This window comes from Mauremys reevesii, linkage group 5 (genome assembly GCF_016161935.1).
Source record: "Mauremys reevesii isolate NIE-2019 linkage group 5, ASM1616193v1, whole genome shotgun sequence".
NCBI classification, from domain to species: domain Eukaryota; kingdom Metazoa; phylum Chordata; order Testudines; family Geoemydidae; genus Mauremys; species Mauremys reevesii.
Window position 1 is genome coordinate 87,342,103 of NC_052627.1, and position 19,554 is coordinate 87,361,656.

The following is a 19,554-nucleotide window of genomic DNA, read 5'->3' on the forward strand; positions in this document are numbered from 1 at the left end:
AAACCGTGTTATGTCGAACTTGCTTTGATCCACCGGAGTGCACAGCCCCGCCCCCTGGAGCACTGCTTTGCTGCGTTATATCCGAATTTGTGTTATATTGGGTCGCGTTATATCGGGGTAGAGGTGTACTTGGATGCTTTTTCTCTAAACATGACCTTATTTTCCGGTCCACTTATTCACTTCCATGGTTTTGTAATACATTCCCCAATGGTGGACATTGGTATTCAGGAACCCTTCCAGACTTCCTCCCCAATAGGTGTTTAATGTCAAGGTGGAATGCAGAGCTCTTGGAGGAAACTTGTACAACATCTAATTTACTACTCATTATTAGATCATCATTTTTATGAGTATTAAATTCATCCACAGGTTGTTTTTTTTTAAAAGGAGCGAGCAGCTGCTCTCTGAAAACCAGACTTCTTAAAGCCGTGTCAGGTTGGGCTCCCAAAAGTGGAGGCACTCAAAATCACTAGTCACTTTTGAAAATTTTTATCTTTATTGTTATAGTATAATATGGAAAATGAGATCGTAAAACTGTGCACTGAGCTTTGCCTTTAACTTGCTTGTAAACTATTTTATTCTCTTACAGAAATTCAAACTATCCCACGCTGGCTGGTTTTACCAGAGTTCTTTTGCAATAGATGATGTTGGTTTAACTCTTTTCCAAATTAATTGGAATGATGTTGATGTAAATCTGCTGTTAGATGGCGCAGAAGACAAACATGGAATCTCCAGAGCTGCAAGTAATTGGGAGACAGATTACATAGCTGACCTGGACCAACTTAAATCAAAGACATCACAAAGTGGGTACATGGATGTCAGGCAGCAACATTCTCTGGCATACATCTTGCATACATCAGGAACTACAGGGATCCCCAGAATAGTCAGAGTACCTCATAAATGTATTGTGCCAAATATTCTTCATCTTCAGTAAGTTTACTTTCCAAATTATCCCTTTTATGTTTTCAAGGGGCTGACAATTAGAGGCGAGATTTTCAAAATAACTTAATATCTCACTGGTCTGTAAAAGAAAGCGAAAAATTGCAAAAGCTAGCTTTTGCAAGAGTAAGTATATAAAGCAAAGAATTGGTGCCCTTTGGAAAGCTTTATTAACTTGCAAGTAATCATATTTTACATTCACAAAGTACATTGCAAAACAAGGTGATTACAAAATTGTGATTAAGGTGGGGACTGTGCCAAAGTCTAGTATCTGGTATGGTATTGAACTACCAGGAATGACTGAGGCAAGAATAACTTTAGTACGGTAGAAGTACTCTTCTCAGATTCATTCTGCAAACAGTTGAAGCCAACTGGAGTTGAAAACCCACATGCTCTGGATCTAACTAATTGCCATATTTGGAGTTGGGAAGGAATTTTCCCCTGGGTCAGATTGGCAGAGACCCTGGAGAGTTTTTGCCTTCCTCTACAGCCTGGGGCACAGGTCACATATTGGTTTAAACTAGTGTAAATGGTGGATTCTCTGTAACTTGAAATTTTTAAATCATGGTTTGAGACTTCAGTAACTCAGCCTGAAGATATGAGTCTACTACAGGAGTGGATGGCTTGCAACGTGCAGGAGGTCAGACTAGATGATCATGATGGTGCCTTCTGGCCTTAAATTCTATGATCCAACATTGTTATGTGTTTGTGGCTCCCCCTCTGCCTCCAAGCTTTCTTTCAGTCGATTTCTAAATAGAATAATTATTACTTTGCTTGGTTATACATTATTCTTAACATGCTTGACTGATTTTATTACTCCTAGATGTCATGTTGATCATAATATAGACATTTTATTGCTGGTACTGTAAATGAAATGGATACAGAAACTTTTAAGTTGAACTTGTGATTCTCAGACACCTCCTTCCACCTTTCGTATAGGAATTATTTTCCTCTTTAAATCCTAATGCCTGTTCTAGCTTTCTTGGCTTTTCTTTGTTCTGGTAAATACCTGTTTGAAAATACTAGTAATGGAAACACTGCTAGCCCAATATGGAGTGCAGATACAGAGCGGTACTGATGAATGAGCACAGACCATTCAAAATCTGCACAGAGCTTCCTCCCCAGCATGCAGAACACAGATGCAGATGCCTTTCTGAAGGATATGCTCTAGCACAACCAGAAGTTATGGATTTGAAGATGCAAGAACCGCTTGGTGAAATTTTCCTGTGTATGCAGGCAGTTATACTAGATGATTTTAATGGCCCCTTCTGGCATTACATTTTTACTAATCTAGGTACAGATGCTACGCCATACAAGTGCTCCAACTCAGAACCCCTTCTGTTTTTAAATAATGCCAGCCAGTTACCAGCTTTTATATGCACCGGTCTTAATAACTCTGCCCTTTTTAATTTTAGATCCCTATTTAAGATCACACCACATGATATGCTGTTCCTGGCCTCACCTCTGACGTTTGATCCATCTGTAGTTGAGTTGTTCATTGCTCTGACAAGTGGAGCCTCTCTGCTTATAGTACCAAACCCCATAAAAATGATGCCTCTGAAGTTGTCTGCTGCTCTTTTTCACCATCACAGGGTGACAGTATTGCAGGTACGCCATTCACAATGGGGTCTTGTTGAGATACAAGGGATGTATTTTTGTGTCTTATTCTTTCTGTTTTCCTGTGTGTGCAGATTTTGTAAGATACCAGACAGTAATGATAAAGAAGTTTTTACTGCAGCATCAGTTCCCTTTTGTTTTTATGCATCTGTTATCCTCTTTGCTACAGAGCGCTAGAGCTTCATAAAGTTAAGAAATTACCATTTGAAAGGATTGTTCTCAGGGATGTATGACAGATGAGATTTCACTGAAGACAGGGCTGACATTCAGCTGAAGGCTCCTGATAATTATGTAGTTTTTTAATTTCTTCTGACATTCACTCTGGCACCAAATAATGGGCTTGATCTTGCAGCCCTAAGTAATTCTTAGTCCTGGAAATAGTCCTATTGCCAGAAACACGATAAACTAAAGTACCCATCAGTAGTGCCATTTATAACATGATAAAGTGCCAGTAATAAGAAACAATGATTATTTCCCCAGTAAGTTTGGCTGTTTTTAAGCTGTTAGCTCACCCAAGATTGCACTGGCTTCATTTCCTGTGGTAGAGAGAGAGCTCCTGTGTGAACTGAATTTTAAGAGACTAAAATCTAATTTGCCTATAGAGTATACTAGAAATAATAGTCCTTTGTAATCCTTATTAATTGAATAAGCCCAATTCCATATTCTGTGGTATGATATGGTACTATGCAAAGGCTAATACTTTAGTAAAAAGATTAAAAATCTCTGCTCTTGGGGGAGAGGTGGATCTATGTAAGTTATCAGAGGGGTAGCCGTGTTAGTCTGGATCTGTAAAAGCAACAAAGAATCCTGTGGCACCTTATAGACTAACAGACGTTTTGCAGCATGAGCTTTCGTGGGTGAATACCCACTTCTTCCGGACTTGCATCCGAAGAAGTGGGTATTCACCCACGAAAGCTCATGCTGCAAAACGTCTGTTAGTCTATAAGGTGCCACAGGATTCTTTGTTGCCTCTATGTAAGTTGTTTCTCATAAATCTAAAACTTTAAGCAGAATGTCTGTTTTATGTATAGGCAGTAATATGTTAATAGTCTGGTTAGTGAGGTGTATCCATTATTGAAATAACACAACCTTTTAAAGTGACAGGGTTTTAATTAACGGTATGACTGCAATACTTTTACCAGGAAGACACCCAGCCAGCATAGGAAAGGGTATTTTCTTCAGTTCTGCCTCCAGCCCTCGCTATATCTTCCCTCCAACTCCCAAGTCATTTTTATAGCCTTCCCTCCTGCACGCACACACTCTTTTTAAAGATTTCCTTCTCTCTTGGAGAAAATGAGGAAGTAAGTGATTGTGGGTGTAAATTCAAGTTTACTTAACAATTAAGTGAGGATCCCACAGCAAAAATAATCCAGCTGTTAAAAAATATTGTCAGGTCCTCTTACTTCTGCTTGGTTTACAATGGAGGGAGTAAGTAAAATCCTGATACTACAAGGTATTTCTACACAGACTTTTTCTTGGCACGCTAAAACATCTTGACCACCGTGTTGCTTGATGTTTTTAGAGAGGTTTTTTTCCTGGGTTATTTCTCTTAAGTTGTAGCCATAATTAGCAAGTCAGATGTTTCTTAAGCAGCTGAACTGTTTTTACGGTTGATGGTGGTTAGGACATTTTGATAAGTTTTTAATTTGCATTTCCTTGAGTTTAATCACTATCTTGATCAGTAAAGGGAAGGGCCCTTAGTAAAATAAATGATGCAAGTTCTCTTTAGGGCTTAGTTGACGAATAATTTCTGTGGTAGTTTCCCAAACTTCAAGGCTGCCATTCCTGTGAGGATTCTGATCTTTCTGGACATACTTGAGCAAAGCCACGAAAAAACTCATGGACAAATTAATGCTTGTCCTTTTCTTAATCATTTCCATTTAGGAGCCATCAGAGTTTTGAATGGTCTGTTGAGTGCTGACTATTAAATAGAAGGCTGAGACTTTCATAGACCCATAGGGTTAAATGGGACTTGCAGGTCTCATCTAGTCTAACCCCCTTCCAAGATGCAGGATTTGTCGCCCTCTCCCCCACCCCTCACCTCTTTTCCAAACTAAACATATCCAGTTCCTTCAGCCTTAGTTCATATGGCTTGCATCCCATCCATTTGATCATTTTTGTCACTCTGCACCGTTTCTATACCACAGCGACAAGAATTGGACACAATACTGCAGCTGAGGCCTAACCCCAGTGCTGAGTAGAGTGGTACCATCATCTCCAGTGACTTGCATGCTATGCCTCTTTTTTTAATGCAACCCAGAATTGCATTTGCTTTTTTTTTTTCAAGTGCATCGCATTATTGATTCTTATTGAGGTTGTGATCCACCACAACTCCCAGATCCTTCTCAGCAGTGCTGCTGCCAAGCCAGTTATCCCCCATTCTGTATTTGTACATGTTTGTACAGGCATAGCATGCAACTTTATCCGCCTAAGTTTAGCCCTTATGTTTGTCTTTTATTGAATTTCATTTTGTTGTCTATAGCCCAGTTCTCCAACTTATCCAGATCCCTTTGAATTTGAGTTCTGTCCTCCAAAGTGTTTGCAACCTCTCTTAGCTTTGTGTTATCTCCATATTTGATCAGTATGCTCTCTAGTCCAACATCCAGGTCATTAATAAAGATGTTAAATAACACCAAAATAGATCCCTTTGGAACCCCACTTGAGACCTCCTTCCAGGCTGACATCATTCCATTAATAGTTACTCTTTGTTTGCAGTTGTTTAACCAATTATGTATCCACTTAATGGTAGAACTACCAAATCCACATTTCTCCACCTTACTTATGAGACTGTCATGTGGGACTGTGTCAAAAGCCTTACTAAAATCCAGGTATATTATGTCCACTGCATTTCCCCTATCCACCAAAGCAATTACCTTGTCAAAGAAGGAAATCAAGCTGGTTTAGCATGATTTGTTCTTGGTAAATCTATGCTGGCTGCTAGTGATCACCTTTTCATCCTCCAGGTATTTGCAAATGGAATATTTTATACATTGCTCTAGTAGCATCCCACATATCAAGGCCAGGCTGACTGGTCTATAGTTCCCTGGCTCCTCCTTCCCCCCTTTTTAAAGATGGGCACTATGCTAGCCCTTCTCCAGTCTTCTGGGACCTCTCCTGTCATTCATGAGCTTGCAAATATTATCGTCGGTGGCACCGAACTTTTTTCAGCTAATTCCTTGAGCACCCTCGGGTGAATAGCATTAGGCCCCATTGACTTAAATTCATTCAAATTAGTCAGAAGACCTCTGACGTGTTCTTTACTTATCCTAATCCGCATCTCTTCCCCTTTATTGTTTGTCTCTTTGCTAATAGGTTGGTCACATTATTTTTTGTAAGAATACTGCAGCAAAATAGGCATTGAGCAACTCCACTCTCTTATCCTTTTCTGTTACCAACTCATCTTCTCCATTGAGCAGAGGGCCCATGCCATCCCTGATTTTCTTTTTTGTCTGATATTTTTGCAGAACTACTTCTTGTCTCTTATAACTGGCAAGAAATGTTACTCATTGCTTGCCTTGGCTGGGCTGCTGATCAGAGAATTTAATAGCAATATCCCTTCAGCTCACGCATGCACCTCCCCTCCCCACATGCTCTGCCACCTTCTACAGAATTGCTAATTCGTTCTCTACTTTAGCTACCTTTTAGAGCTCCCTTTTTCACTCATTTATCTTTTATTTAATAATGATGATTAAAAAAACCTGTTTTTCATCGACCCCACCCTCACCCCATCTAGGGACCTCCCTGGACACAGGGTATGCCCAGTTCACTGGGCTTCAAGAAGTGTTTCAGTTGCAAAGACTCTATCGCACTGAGTGATGGTCATTCTCGGTGTGTCCACTGCTTGGGAGAGAACCACATCCCCAAGAAGTATGTTTTATGCCAACAATTGAAACCCAGATCAAGAAAGGATAGAGAACAGAATGGAAGTGGCCCTCCAACCATCATCCTTGCTGCGCGAAGACTCTAGATGGCTGGAATCCTCTGAGGTGAGCCTAAGAAAACAACCATGAGCCACTCACACAAGGCTTCTAATGAAAGGGCTGTAAGACACCGCAGTGAGCCCTGACTTAGACGAAAATGATCTCTGGCTCATTCAGATCTCTGGTATCATCAGTACCGACAGTACTGAAGCTGTCTAAATCCAGTACCCAGACCTCACAGGCTCCTTCAGTGCGGACATCTACATTGGTATGTCTTCCGCATGCCAGACAGCAGCGGACTGCTCAATCATGACTGAAATCGCCAGCTTCCTCAGTGCAGATATCTTGGCACCTCCAATCACTACCGGTACCAATGCCTATGGCACTGCTGGACTTCTGGTACACGACAGACCTTTCGGTATCTGATGTACTGAACTCACCTATACTTGCTACAGGGGTCACAGTACTGAATCCACCCAGAGCTCCAGGCTCGCCAGAGACATCATGCCATGCACCCCCATTTTCAAGTGCTGAGTAAGACTGTGACCAAGAAGACGGAGTCTCCTGTCACTCCTCTCATCCACCCTATGGTACCCCTTTCCAGTATGGACCTCAACCATACCGCCCCTCAGAGCCCTGGGTATGGGCAGCCATGGTACCCACCTCCAGGACCCTTCCCACCCTCTGTGACCTTACTTGGATCCTTGGCAAGCAAAGAGACACAATGCCTCCCATGGCTCTAGCTTGGGCCTATCAGGAGCCAGTGAGATACCTACTCTGTCAGCTGCTGCATCGAGAGCATCCAAGTCCCCTGAACTGTTAAGAAAGGAACAAGAGGCTGAAGTCGAGGAGGAGGCTGTGTCCCAGACTAACTTCTCCTAGTCATCACCAGACAAGACAGTTATCCACCCCATTGGAAGACGACTTCAAGCTTTTCCAGGAGCCAGCTCAGAGCGTGACAGATGCATTAAAACCACCGTTACAAAAGATGACCGAATCACACCATAAACTATTAGACATTTTACACTCCTCTGCTTCATCTGGAGTAGCCCTGCCTATTAACAAGGCTCTCTTGGACTCCACCAAACTCATACGGCAGATCCTTGCATCGGTCCCGCCAATATGCAAGTGGCCTGATTTAAAAAAAAAATTGCATGCCAGAAAAAGACACGGGATTTTTCTTCTCCCACCCGCCCCCTAGTTTGATCACTGTGGATGAGGTGAGGCCATCAACATCACCTGAAATCCACCCCCTATGACCAGGACTGAAAGTGCCTGTAGTGGGGCAGCATCCTTGTAGATCAGGGTCGGTACAAAGATCTCATTTCTGGTATAATAAATCCGCCTCTCTCAAGCGCCTTCCTCTCTGGCAGATACGTGCCTGCAATCACTCAGTTTTTGAATGGGGCAGTACCATCTCTCTCGGGCGCCCCTTTTCTGGGTCTGAGTCTGCTTTTCTTTGTTTCTTATGGTGTTCTGTGGTGGTGGTGTGCTCCCGTCTCCCTGCACACACACACACACACACACACACACACACACACACACACACACACACACACACACACACACACACACACACACACACACACACACACACACACACACACACACACACACACACACACACACACACACACACACACACACAGAGCCAGTGGTTCTTTTGGCGGGTCTTCAGTGACTCAGCCCTCTGGTTGAGCCACACACGCTGTGCCCCCTTCAGGGGTATACAGTGTCTAGTTCTTTCTCATATTCCTGATATGGTGTAGCACCACGGCTTCCTCCCCAGAGACACTGCCTTACCTAACACTCTAACAGAGGCCCATCACGGTACCCTTAATTGGTGTGTCCTCCTTGGCAGCCCTCCCAGGACCCAGTTGTCAGCCAAATCAGGTGGAAGGGTTGTCTAATGGTTAAGGCACAGGCCTTGGGCTCAGGTGTTCTGGGTTTGATTCTCTGCTCTGCCACAGACTCCTTGCTTAGGCTTGGGAAAGTGACTTCACCTTCGTGTGCCCTAGATCCCACCTGCCAAATGGGGCTAATGCTGATCCTGCCTCCTAGGCTAAATCCATTCATGGCTGTGTGATGATGTGGGAAATGGAGATACCAATGTAGGTAGATTTGGACTGAATTTCTCCACAGCCTGAGAGTAAGAGCCAGCTCTGTGTGGGGGGACGGGAGAGAGAGGGGCTCAGGCCAGCTCTGCACAGAGGAGGGTCGGTGCTTCAGCCCTGCAGCTTCTGCCCCTAGGGTGGCTGGGGCTCCCAAGCTGGGGGCTTCAGCCCTGCATCTTCTGCCAGGGTCTGGGGCTTCTCCTTCCTGCCTAGCGCAGTTCCTGCTGGGGTCTGGGGCTTCTCCTCCTCTCTCCCCTCTCCCTGCCCCCTCCTCGCGCCCAGCATGGCTCCTGCCTGAGTTCGGGGCTTCTCCTCCTCCCCAACCCCGCCCAGCGCGGCTCCTGCCAGGATCCGGGGCTTCTCCTCCCCCTAATCTGCCACTGTACCTACTCCCAGCCCTAGCCTAGCTGAGCTCCCTTGGGTCACCTGATGCCTCCTGTGGCTGGAGTCGAGCCTGGTTGGCAGGGAGCAGCCATACAGGTGGAGGCCATGACCACCAGCCTAAGAGGTGAGCAGGAGCTGTCTGCGCTGCTGCTGATAGCCCAGCAGTCCCACCCACCTCTAACCCTAAGGCTTTTTTTGTGTGTGTGAGATTCACTCAGCCCCTGCCGGAGCAGGGAGGCACAAAACAGTTGATTTGAACCTGCCCGACAAACAGCTGATCGCAGCTGCGTGCAGGCTACCCATACGAAACAGCTCATCTGCCAAGACACCCATGAAACAGCTGATCCCTGGCCGCCAACAACTGGTCATCCCGGTGGGTGCTGAGCACCCCCTATTTTTTTTCCCACGGAGTCAGCGCCTATGCTTCCTTCCACTGATCAGAGGAACACACAAAGGTCATGCCAGACAATATAGCATGCATGTGTTACATAAACCATCAAGGAGGTGCCAGATCACCTTACTTTTGTAGGGAAGCACTAGAGCTATGGAACTGGTACACTTCCCACAATGTTACAATATCAGTAGCCTACCTACTGGGAATGCACAACACAACAGTGAACAGTCTCAGACACAAATTCCCATACAGCCACGAATGGGAGATAGACTCAGTAGTACTCTGAGTCTTATTCCGATGATGGGGGATGCCAATAATAGACTTGTTTGCTACTTACCAGAGCAAGAAATGTCCACGGTACTGCTCCAGAGCGGGCATTGGCCAGGACTCCATGGGGGAAGCTCTCCTCCTCTCATGGGACAAGGGCCTTCTTTATGTCTTTTCCATTCCCCCTATTGCTAAAAGTCCTGTTGAAAATAAAGAGCGAGAAAGCAAACATCATACTGATTGCTCTCAGGTAACCACTGTTACTGTACAAAGTGAGTAATTTTTTCTTTTAGATGTAAGTTGCACTATATGGCCCTGATCCTACATTCGAATAAATTAGTGTGACCCTTGCTCCTACACAGAATTCTATGTCAATGCAGTGGGACTCCACATGGATGAAGCAGTTTGTATTAATGGATCGCAAAGCAGAATCAGGGCCTGTATCACATGGATCAACAGTCAGCTGCTGTTTGACCTGTGGACAAGACAGTTTGTTATCCATTCAAAGGAGTTCTTCAATCTACACCTGTAAAATTCCATCCACGATAATCTTTCTTTCCTTACAAACATCCTTTCTCACCACTCAGATCGTTAGCAGATCTGTTCAGCACTTCGATGGTGGATGTTATTGTATTGTGAATCTGTTTGGCTTTTTGCTGTATTTGGGAAACGCCTGAGATATTGCAGCTTACTGTGTGTTTATAGGCATGCAGTTTTCCATAACCTGTAAGAGCATAAATATCATCTGTGTCACACATGCTTTTTTTTTTTTTTAAACATTGCTCAGGCAACGCCAACATTTCTCAGACGATTTGGAGCTCAACTTATTAAGTCAACTGTGTTGTCTACCAGTACTTCACTCCGTGTCTTAGCCCTCGGTGGAGAAGCATTTCCTGCACTGAATGTCTTGAGAAGCTGGAAGGGAAGGGAAAACAAAACACATGTTTTTAATCTCTATGGCATTACAGAAGTATCAAGCTGGGCCACATGCTACAGGATTCCAGAAGTTCTTAGCTCTGATCTTCGGTGAGAAATTTCACTGTTTTGCTTGCTGCTTTGGCACACACAAAGTATGCAGTTGTCAGTGATCAAGTATTAAAGGCCCAACATTGCAAGCCCTTCGCAGGCAGAATCCCCATTCACTTTGCTGGAAGTTGCATATGTGGAAGGGTAACTGCCGATGAACATAGGTTTAGAAACAGTAGTGGTGCTTGGCTTTATCAATTTCAAAATGTTATGTTTTCACAATGGTTTCTTAGTAAGATTGTTGTAGGAAGTTGACCTGAAAATCCAATAATAGATGTAGTAACATTACTCAGTGCACATTTTCATTCACTTCAGAATGCCCTGCTAAGCAGAGAAGCATTATCTCCATTTTATAGATGGGAAACTGAGGCACGTAGGAGTTAAGGGCTCCATTATTTCACCCATCCTCACATTATGGCATACCTTACTGTTCAGCAGATAGTTCCTTTGAAATTCTTCTATGATTAAGGGCATCAGAAATTGATCCTAAGTGATTTTCTGAAGTAACTCAGGGTATGTCTACACTGCAGTTAAAAACCTACAGCAGGCCTGTGCCAGCTCACTGAGGTTTGTGGGGCTGGTCAGTTGCAGTGTAGATGTCCAGTCTTGGGTTGGAGCCCAGGCTCTAGGACCCTGCGAAGGGAGAAGGTCTTAGAGGTCAGGATGCAGCCTGAGCACTGCAGTTACACAGTCCGAGCCCCAGTCAGTTGGCACAGGCCAGCCGTGGGTGTCTAATTGCAGTGTAGACATCCTCAGAAGAAGAGCTTGGAATAGAACCTGTTTCGCAGGCTAGTGCACTATCCACTGAGTCACATGGTTTCCTCAGTAATGAGAAGGCTGTTTATGCTGGAAGAAGTTTAACAGAGGTTATGTTAACTGCATATATAGGAACACGCGAGTCTAGTTAATATTATTACAGGACAGAATCCAGCAGTAAAAATAAGTAAATACTATAATTAAGTTCCATCCTCTCCTCAGCACAGCTAATGGCTTTCTTGGTCTCATTGGCATGATACTTTATTAATCATTCTGTCAATGCTTTCTACTAGTTTCATATAATTCCTGGTGTTTGTGGTCAGGGAACTTATTAATTATAGAGGGTTTAGAAATTCTCAGAAGAACTGTGGAAATGTTTAGGCACTGCATGATGCTCCTGACCCTCAGAAGTTTTCATTTTGCTTTCTGAAATATGTAGCCATGGTCACACTTTCAAATTAACTGCTCTGTATTTCCCCTCTGTGGTCCCTCGAGGGTATCCACTTTAAGGTTTTCAGCTCCCAGCTATTATCTGTCTTGGATGCAGCCCTGAATCTTTCCCTTGTGATTGGGATTTTAAGTCTGCACAGATCCATGCCTTACACTGTTATATTTCCAGCAAGCCAGTCTGCCTAAAGACAAGTGCCTGTGCATTCCTCTCTTTCTGAGGGCTCTGAACAGTGTGCTGCCAGCAGTTACAAAAATACCATACAGCTTTGTCTTAATAAGCATATTAGGGTAAAAGCATTACAGAGAAAACATAATAAAAACAATCAACAGATTTACACACACATTAAACATACCAGAAGACGTGTCAGTCTCATGGGGCCCTGGTGGGCACAAGTCTTTCTATGCTTTCTGCAAGGTCCTGTCTATTTGTTGGATCAGAAAGAAGACCCTGTGTCAGTTCAAGCTCATCCATTTAGAGCAAAAGCCCTTTCTTTGTCTTCTAGTGCCTGGAAAACCCATCTTAAACCAGTATAAGCAAACCACTGCAAGGGTTGGTAACTAGCTGGTGGTGGTTAGTCGTAGTGGCACACCTTAATTACCCCCCACTGTTTTTAGTTCCTGTAGGGGTGGTGGTAATCCTCCTCACTTGAATAGAACACAATCATACATAAACAATTCATACATTTAATATAATGACCCCCAAATATAGGGTAGCACAACCATTGCCTGGCATCCTTAGTTACATGTGTAACCTGTGCTAGATGTATTTTATGAACTCTGCTGAATACAAACAAGCATCTTCTTTTGCACAAATGATATATCTTATTAATCTGATATGGATGTAAGTGGATCCCCAATAACACATGATGAATGGTCATAAAGTGCCAAAACTCCCAGTGAAATCAGTAAAGGGCTGTCTTCAAAATCTGCTGTTGCAATATGGCCTTTTATTAGGCAGTTATTTGTATAAAAATAAATTGTCTCATTTGTGAAAAGGAAATCAGAACTTCTGCAAACAAATTTGCTCATATTTCTGTTGCCTGCTTGGGGTCCTAGTCTGAAGAAATTTACAGCTGGCAGCAGAAATGATCTGGTGGTATCTCTTGGAAGTCCAGCTGCCAACATTTCCCTAATGGCTGAACTTCCAAGTGAAATGCTGTTTTTCTTTCAGCTTGACTGCTGTGCTCCAGAGGTAGCTGTGCTACTTTTAATTTCTACTTACAAAAGTGCCAGTAGATTGGGAATATTTATAACTTCTTCGGGTTCTTGGGCCTCACTCTGATCACTGTGTGCCACTGGTGGTGTAAAAGGAATGAAAAATTGTATCTCCTTTGCTGGTGATTCCCCTGGCATGGAGAATTCTAAGCTGCAACAGAGCTGGTATAGACTTCTCCTGCACCATCCCCAGCAGCCCCCATTGTTGGGGGCATGGTTGGAGCACACTGTGCTCCGAGTGATGAATGGCTCCTTGGGCAGATAGTCAACCAATGTAAATTAATGCTAGGTACCAGCAGAATACCTGCCCTAAGATCAGAGAGCTGCAGCTGACTCCCTAGGCTTCCTCCTCTCTATGTGGAGTCCTTGTGGCACCTTAGAGACTAACAAATTTGGGCATAAGCTTTTGTGGGCTAAAACCCACTTCATCAGATGCATGGAATGGAAAATACAGTAGGGTATAAATACACAGCATATGAAAAGATGGGAGTTGCCTTACCAAGTTGGGGGATCAATGCTAAGAAGCCAATTCAATTAAGGTGAAAGTGGGCTATTCTCAACAGTTGACAAGAAGAGAGGAAAAATCATTTTTGTAGTGCTAATGAGTTATGTAATCAAAGTGACCCATTACAAACAGTTGACAAGAAGGTGAAAGTATCAGCACGGGGAAATTAGTTTTTGTAGTGACTCATCCACTCCCAGTCTTTTATTCAGGCCTAATTTGATGGTGTCCAGTTTGCAAATGAATTCCTGTTCTGCTGTTTCTCATTAGAGTCTGTTTTTGAAGTTTTTGTTGTTGAAGAATTGCCACTTTTAAGTCTGTTATTGAGTATCCAGGGATGTTCAAGTGTTTGTTGTTGTTCTTCTGGTTTTTGAATGTTATAATTCTTAATGTCAGAGTTGTGTCCATTTATTCTTTTGTGTAGAGACTGTCCAGTTTGGCCAGTGTACATGGCAGGGGCATTGCTGGCACATGATGGCATACATCACATTGCAGGTGAACAAACCCCTGATGGTGTGGCTGATGTGGTTAGGTCCTATGATAGTGTCCCTTGAATAGATATGCGGACAGAGTTGGCACCGGGGTTTGTTGCAGGGTTTGGTTCCTGGGTTAGTGTTTTTATTTTGTGGTATGTAGTTGCTGGTGAATATTTGCTTCAGGTTGGGGGGCTGTCTGTAAGCAAAGACCGGCCTGTCAAACAAGGTCTGTGAGAGTGAAGAACCGTCCTTCAGGATAGGTTGTAGATCCTTGATGATGCGCTGGAGAGGTTTTAGTTGGGGGCTGTAGGTGACGGTTAGTGGCATTCTGTTACTTTTTTTGTTGGGCCTTTCCTGTAGTAGGTGACTTCTGGGTACTCTTCTGGCTCTGTCAATCTGTTTCTTCACTTCATCAGGTGGGTATTGTAGTTTTAAGCACGCTTTATAGAGATCTTGTAGGTGTTTGTCTTTGTCTGAGGGATTGGAGCAAATGCAGTTGCATCTTAGAGCTTGGCTGTAGACAGTGGATTGTGTGATGTGGTCTGGATGAAAGCTGGAGACATGTAGGTAAGTATAGCGGTCAGTAGGTTTCCGGTACAGGGTGCCAGTCCTCACTTACAGACAGCACCCCCCAACCTGAAGCAAATACTATGGGTGTGGGGGAAATGTCCTTTGTTGTTTCTTTGTAGTCTATATAGAAGACATGGATTTTTTTGTTTTTAATAAGATTATTTTTCTTGTTTTTACTTTAGGACTATAAAGTCTTGTCATCTTTGTTTTTGCTGGTGGTCTTTCAGTTCCAAGCGTGGGAGTGTTGACTCTTTGTTAAAGAGGTCTTTTTCCCATCTGCTTGTAACACATGTGTGTCAACTTCAAACCCACCCAGCGATTTGCAAATTGCTGCAATAGAGTGGGATAGGAAAGGAGGGGGAGGTTATTGTTGGGGGCAAAGGTGCACTTCACAGAGTGCTTCTTTTCCAGTTAATCAGCAAGAGGTAGGGAATTCATTGGTGGACTAGACTCACAGACAGGAAATTGTAAAGAGTTGCCACAGCCCAAATAGTGGGAGTTGGCGGAGGAACTGCTAAGTAGGGAGCATGATGAGGAGGAAGCTGGATGGGGCCCCACACATCTCACTTCACATGTGTTATATCTATACTTCAGTTCAGTGTATGCTTCCCAGCATGGGTATACTGACATGCACTAGCTCTGCTTGAGCTGATGCACTAAAAATAGGTGTGTAGCCTGGGGTAGCATGTTCGCAACTGCAGTATATACATACCCATAGACCTCTGCAGTGTCTATGGTCGGCCTGCATTTTGAATTTTTTGTTTTCTTTGCTATCTGAAGGAAAAGATTTTTACTTTTAATTTTTTTCTTTTAATGTTTAGATTTGATTCCCCTGTACCACTGGGATCACCACTGCTTGGAACAGCAGTTGAAGTCAGAGATGCCACTGGTTCTGCAGTTCTAGATGGAGAGGGACAAGTTTTCATAGGTTATCTTATATTTATTTCTCTTAATTGATTAGTTTCAAAAAAATCTTCATGTTTTAATCTCTGTGCAGTTTGTTTCCAAAGTGCCATTGCCTGTATAACAAAACACTCTGAAATACAGAAGTGAAATCTGTTGTTTTCTCTAGCAATGTACTTTTTAAATTGTATACAGTATTTAAACGGTTTACTGGGCTGGATACTGATTTTTTGTGATAAAACCCTGTCAAAGTTCTTTAAAGGGCTGTCAGAATTGTTTCATACATTTAGATAGTAACATCTAAAAGCCACTGCTTGTATCTCTTCAATTTAAAACTACTTTCAGTAGTGTCATATGCTCTTCAGTGGCGAAAGAATCAATCTATTCTCCGTAGGCCATCTGTGCCAACACAGTTGGTGGATGTAAACCCTCCTAGCAACACATGGGTGGCTGATCCTTCTCAATTAGAAACTGCCCAGGGACTAAAAATTCCATAAATCCTAAAAAGACTGTATCACAGCATTCAGAGAAATGGTTCAAGTTCTGTCATTACAACCTGAAACAGGGTGGGACATCTAGATTAGCCGATACCACCTTGATGGGAACCACATATCTAGCAATATAGGCTGACTTTGAGAAATCAGATTAACAGACAAGAAATTACCATTATTTTACACACACAACCAGTTTATTTTAATGACTTGTTTTCTGCTTCCATTTGGCTTAGTATAAATAGAAGTTATTTAACTGTATCAGTTAAATTAATTGTAGGATACAGTCCCACTGATACTTCTGCTTTCAGAAGTTTAGTTCCAAACATTAGTGCCTTATATATGCCAAATGTTAACAGCTCTTTGCCAAGTTATTTTAATACTTGTAACGTTCTGAAATATGAGGTAGGCCCTTCATAATTTTGTAATTATAAGATAAATTATTAGGTTCTTTTGCACAGGTGGTAAAGAACGAATCTGCTTCCTTGATGATGAAGTAACTGTCCCTTTGAACACAATGAGAGAAACAGGGGACTTTGTGAGAGTGAAGGATGCAGAGATGTTTTTCTTAGGACGGAAGGACAATCAGATTAAACGTCATGGCAAACGTCTTAATATTGACTATGTACAGCAGGTAATATGATGTGTAGTGCTCGGAGCTTATGCAATGTGGAACATTATGGACAGATAGCTACAGTGACTTTTTCATCAGCAAAAAAGTGCAAGAATTAATGTAATTGAAAAATCTACACCCAAAGTTTGATTCAAAGTGCACAGCGTCCCAACATCTCCCATTGTTCTCAAGCATGCTGCCAGATGCTGAGCTCTTTTGAAAATCTGGCCTTTGTTGTTTATAGTTTATTTTATGCAAACTAAATCTCAAAACTGTATAGAGAATTTGACAACTGAAGAATACTAACGTGTGTCATTGAAAAGGGTAGTGTAGTAGTTTAGAGCACAAGGGTGGGCATCAAGACTCTTAGATTCTGTTACTAGTTTAAGCAGCCTGGAAAGTCATGTAACCCCTCTTTATCTCAGTTTGCCCATCTGTAAATGGGTACAATAAATCCCTACCTCAGCCAAGTGCTCTAAGGATTGATTCATATTTCTAAAGCACTGAGACCCTTGGGGAAAAAAAGACTATATGAGTACCGAATGTTGATTACAATTAGATCTGTAATGAGTCAAATATCAGTAGAGAGAGAGATTAACAGATGTTGACAAAGGAGAAGAAGGGATATGATGTATGGGAAAAGGAGGAGGATCAAATCCAAGCTGTCTTGTTAGCAGGCACAACTCAGTTGCAATCAGTGTTATTACATCAGGGCTGTGTTTGGCTAGGAAAGTCAATGAGGCAGAGAGATGTACAGTATTCTTAATTAATGCTAATGCTTGATAGCAGTGATCCAGGTTCTTCTCCCTACTGTGACCCAGTGGAAATGACTGTGGAAACAGATCCTTCTGTAGAACTAGGATTGTAACTGCATTGAATGCACAAATAGCCCCTTACTGTCCCATAGGGCACTGTATTTCTGTCTAAATTAACGTTGTATCTCTGGGGACAAGAGGATGTTTGTGGTTGAATGAAGGTATGCTTTAGTTGCTCTTGTTTTTCATAAGGTGATCAAAGGTATGTCTCTACAGAAAACATTTTAAAATTTGTTTAGACTTGGTCCAATAAGATGAAGCATAGAAAAATGAAATGATTGGACCAAAGTCTCCCCTTAGTTACAACTGGTGCAATTTCATTGCATTCAGTTGGATGATACAAATGTAAGTGAAGGCAGAATTTGGCCCACTGAGTCCATTTCTTAATCTTTTCAGTGGGAGCCATTTCTGTCTAACCCAGAAAGCTCATCCTCAAGGATGTTCCTAATTGTGCCCCCAGTTCACATCATCACATTAGTGCATCTGATGTTAGGTATCTGACTCGAACACATATGATGACATACATTCATATTCAAGGATGACATTTTATCTTAAGTCTAACCCAGGGATAGTCAATAGACGGACCATAGTCCAAATCTGAACCACAGGATGCTTTTCAGTGGACTGGGGACAGAGGTGATGCGTGGGTGGGGCATGCGGGATCACCCCCCCCCCCCGCCATTTCTCCTGATGCCTCTGGGGGTACAGTGCTCCCCCTGGCAGCGGTGCTCTCCATGTGTCCATACTTCGTAAGGAGAGAGCAAAGCAGCTGGCTGAGCTCCTCCCACCCACAATGGGGCTGCTTCACCTTCCCTGCTGCTGGAGTCCCAGCGTTGGTGCCTGCTTTGCAGACCATCCACCGAGGTGAGTCGGGGTGGAAAGTAGAGGCAATGCGTGGGACTCCCAACAGCAGGGAAGGAGAAACAGCCCCATAGTGGGGGGAGAGGAGAAGCTCAGCCAGCCACCCTGCTTCCTCCCCATGCTGCATGGACACACTGAGAGTGATGCTGGTAGGGGAAGTGTGCCGCCGCCTCGCTTCTGGGCATCTGAATAAATTAGGTTCTGGGGGGGGGTTACATCCCCCCCTCTTCATATGCCTCTCCTCCCACCCCACCCCCCAGCTATGTGTTGCCTCTGTGTGCAGGCTGAAGCTGAGCTGGAGCTGGAGCGATGTGGAGCTGTGCTTGTGCTCCAAGCGGTCCCTGGAGCCCACTGCTCCACCCCCATGTTCCCCACCCCCAAAGCTGACCTTGTGCCCCCATCCCGGAGCCTGCCCACCTACTCCTACCTCATGTCCCCAGAGCCCACCCACCCCAGTCTCGTGCCCCCTGCCCCTGAACATTTCTCAGAGCCCCCCACGCTGGCCTAATGTCCTTTCCAGGCCCAGTTCTTTGGGGCCAGTCCCCGGAGCCCTCTCCAGCCCTCAACCGCCCCTTCCGCCCCCCCCCCCCCGCGCTGCCCCAATCAGCCTCTCCCTCCCCAGTCCACCTCCAGTCACCCACCTCTGCCACATCCCAGCCTCCCCCCATGTTCCCAGGGCTATCATCTGGAGTCTCCTTGGTCCCTCCCTCTATCTGGAGCCTCTTTCCTGCCCCTCTGCTATCCCAGCCCCCAAAGGCGTACTGGATCATAGTCCAGCAGCTTCACCTGCTGGGTCTAAGCTCAGAAGTACTCTCACACATTCACAGCCAGCTTTGCTGCCTAGATCTTAGCCCATACCCATTCCTCTCCCCTGCCACTCCATCTCTGCCACTTGGCTCAATTGAGGGCATGAAGGAATGTTGGGGGGGGGGGTGCGAAGAGCAATGCCAGGTGCCTGAGGCTAGCCCCAGGTGTCCCATTTTCAGTTAAGGGAAATAGTCACCAAACTCTCTGGGCAGGGAGCTGGCAGGCAATCGGGGGGGGAGGGGAGGTTGGAGGGGGGCAGCTGGGAGTTTGGAGAAGGAAGCTGGGTTGGGGTCTGGACCTTGACTATACTTTGATCAAGAAATTTGGACCTTGACAAAAAATAGACTACCCCTGGTCTAAACCTTTGGGTCTAGCTAAATCAATATATACTGAATAGTGTATGTAAGGTCACTTACTGTTAAATGAACTAAGCTTTA

The 19,554-nt window shown here is 44.0% G+C and overlaps 1 protein-coding gene across 15 annotated transcripts in view; it reads left to right on the forward strand.

The window, feature by feature from the left end:
• Positions 1–19,554, forward strand: part of AASDH (aminoadipate-semialdehyde dehydrogenase) — a 96,379-nt gene that overhangs the window by 7,607 nt on the left and 69,218 nt on the right. For all 15 annotated transcript variants that reach the window (XM_039539509.1, XM_039539510.1, XM_039539516.1 and 12 more), the window contains 5 exons: positions 587–927; positions 2,352–2,544; positions 10,420–10,658; positions 15,449–15,555; positions 16,483–16,655. In XM_039539509.1, coding sequence (XP_039395443.1) covers positions 587–927; positions 2,352–2,544; positions 10,420–10,658; positions 15,449–15,555; positions 16,483–16,655 — 1,053 coding nt within the window. The remainder of the gene's footprint in view (positions 1–586; positions 928–2,351; positions 2,545–10,419; positions 10,659–15,448; positions 15,556–16,482; positions 16,656–19,554) is intronic.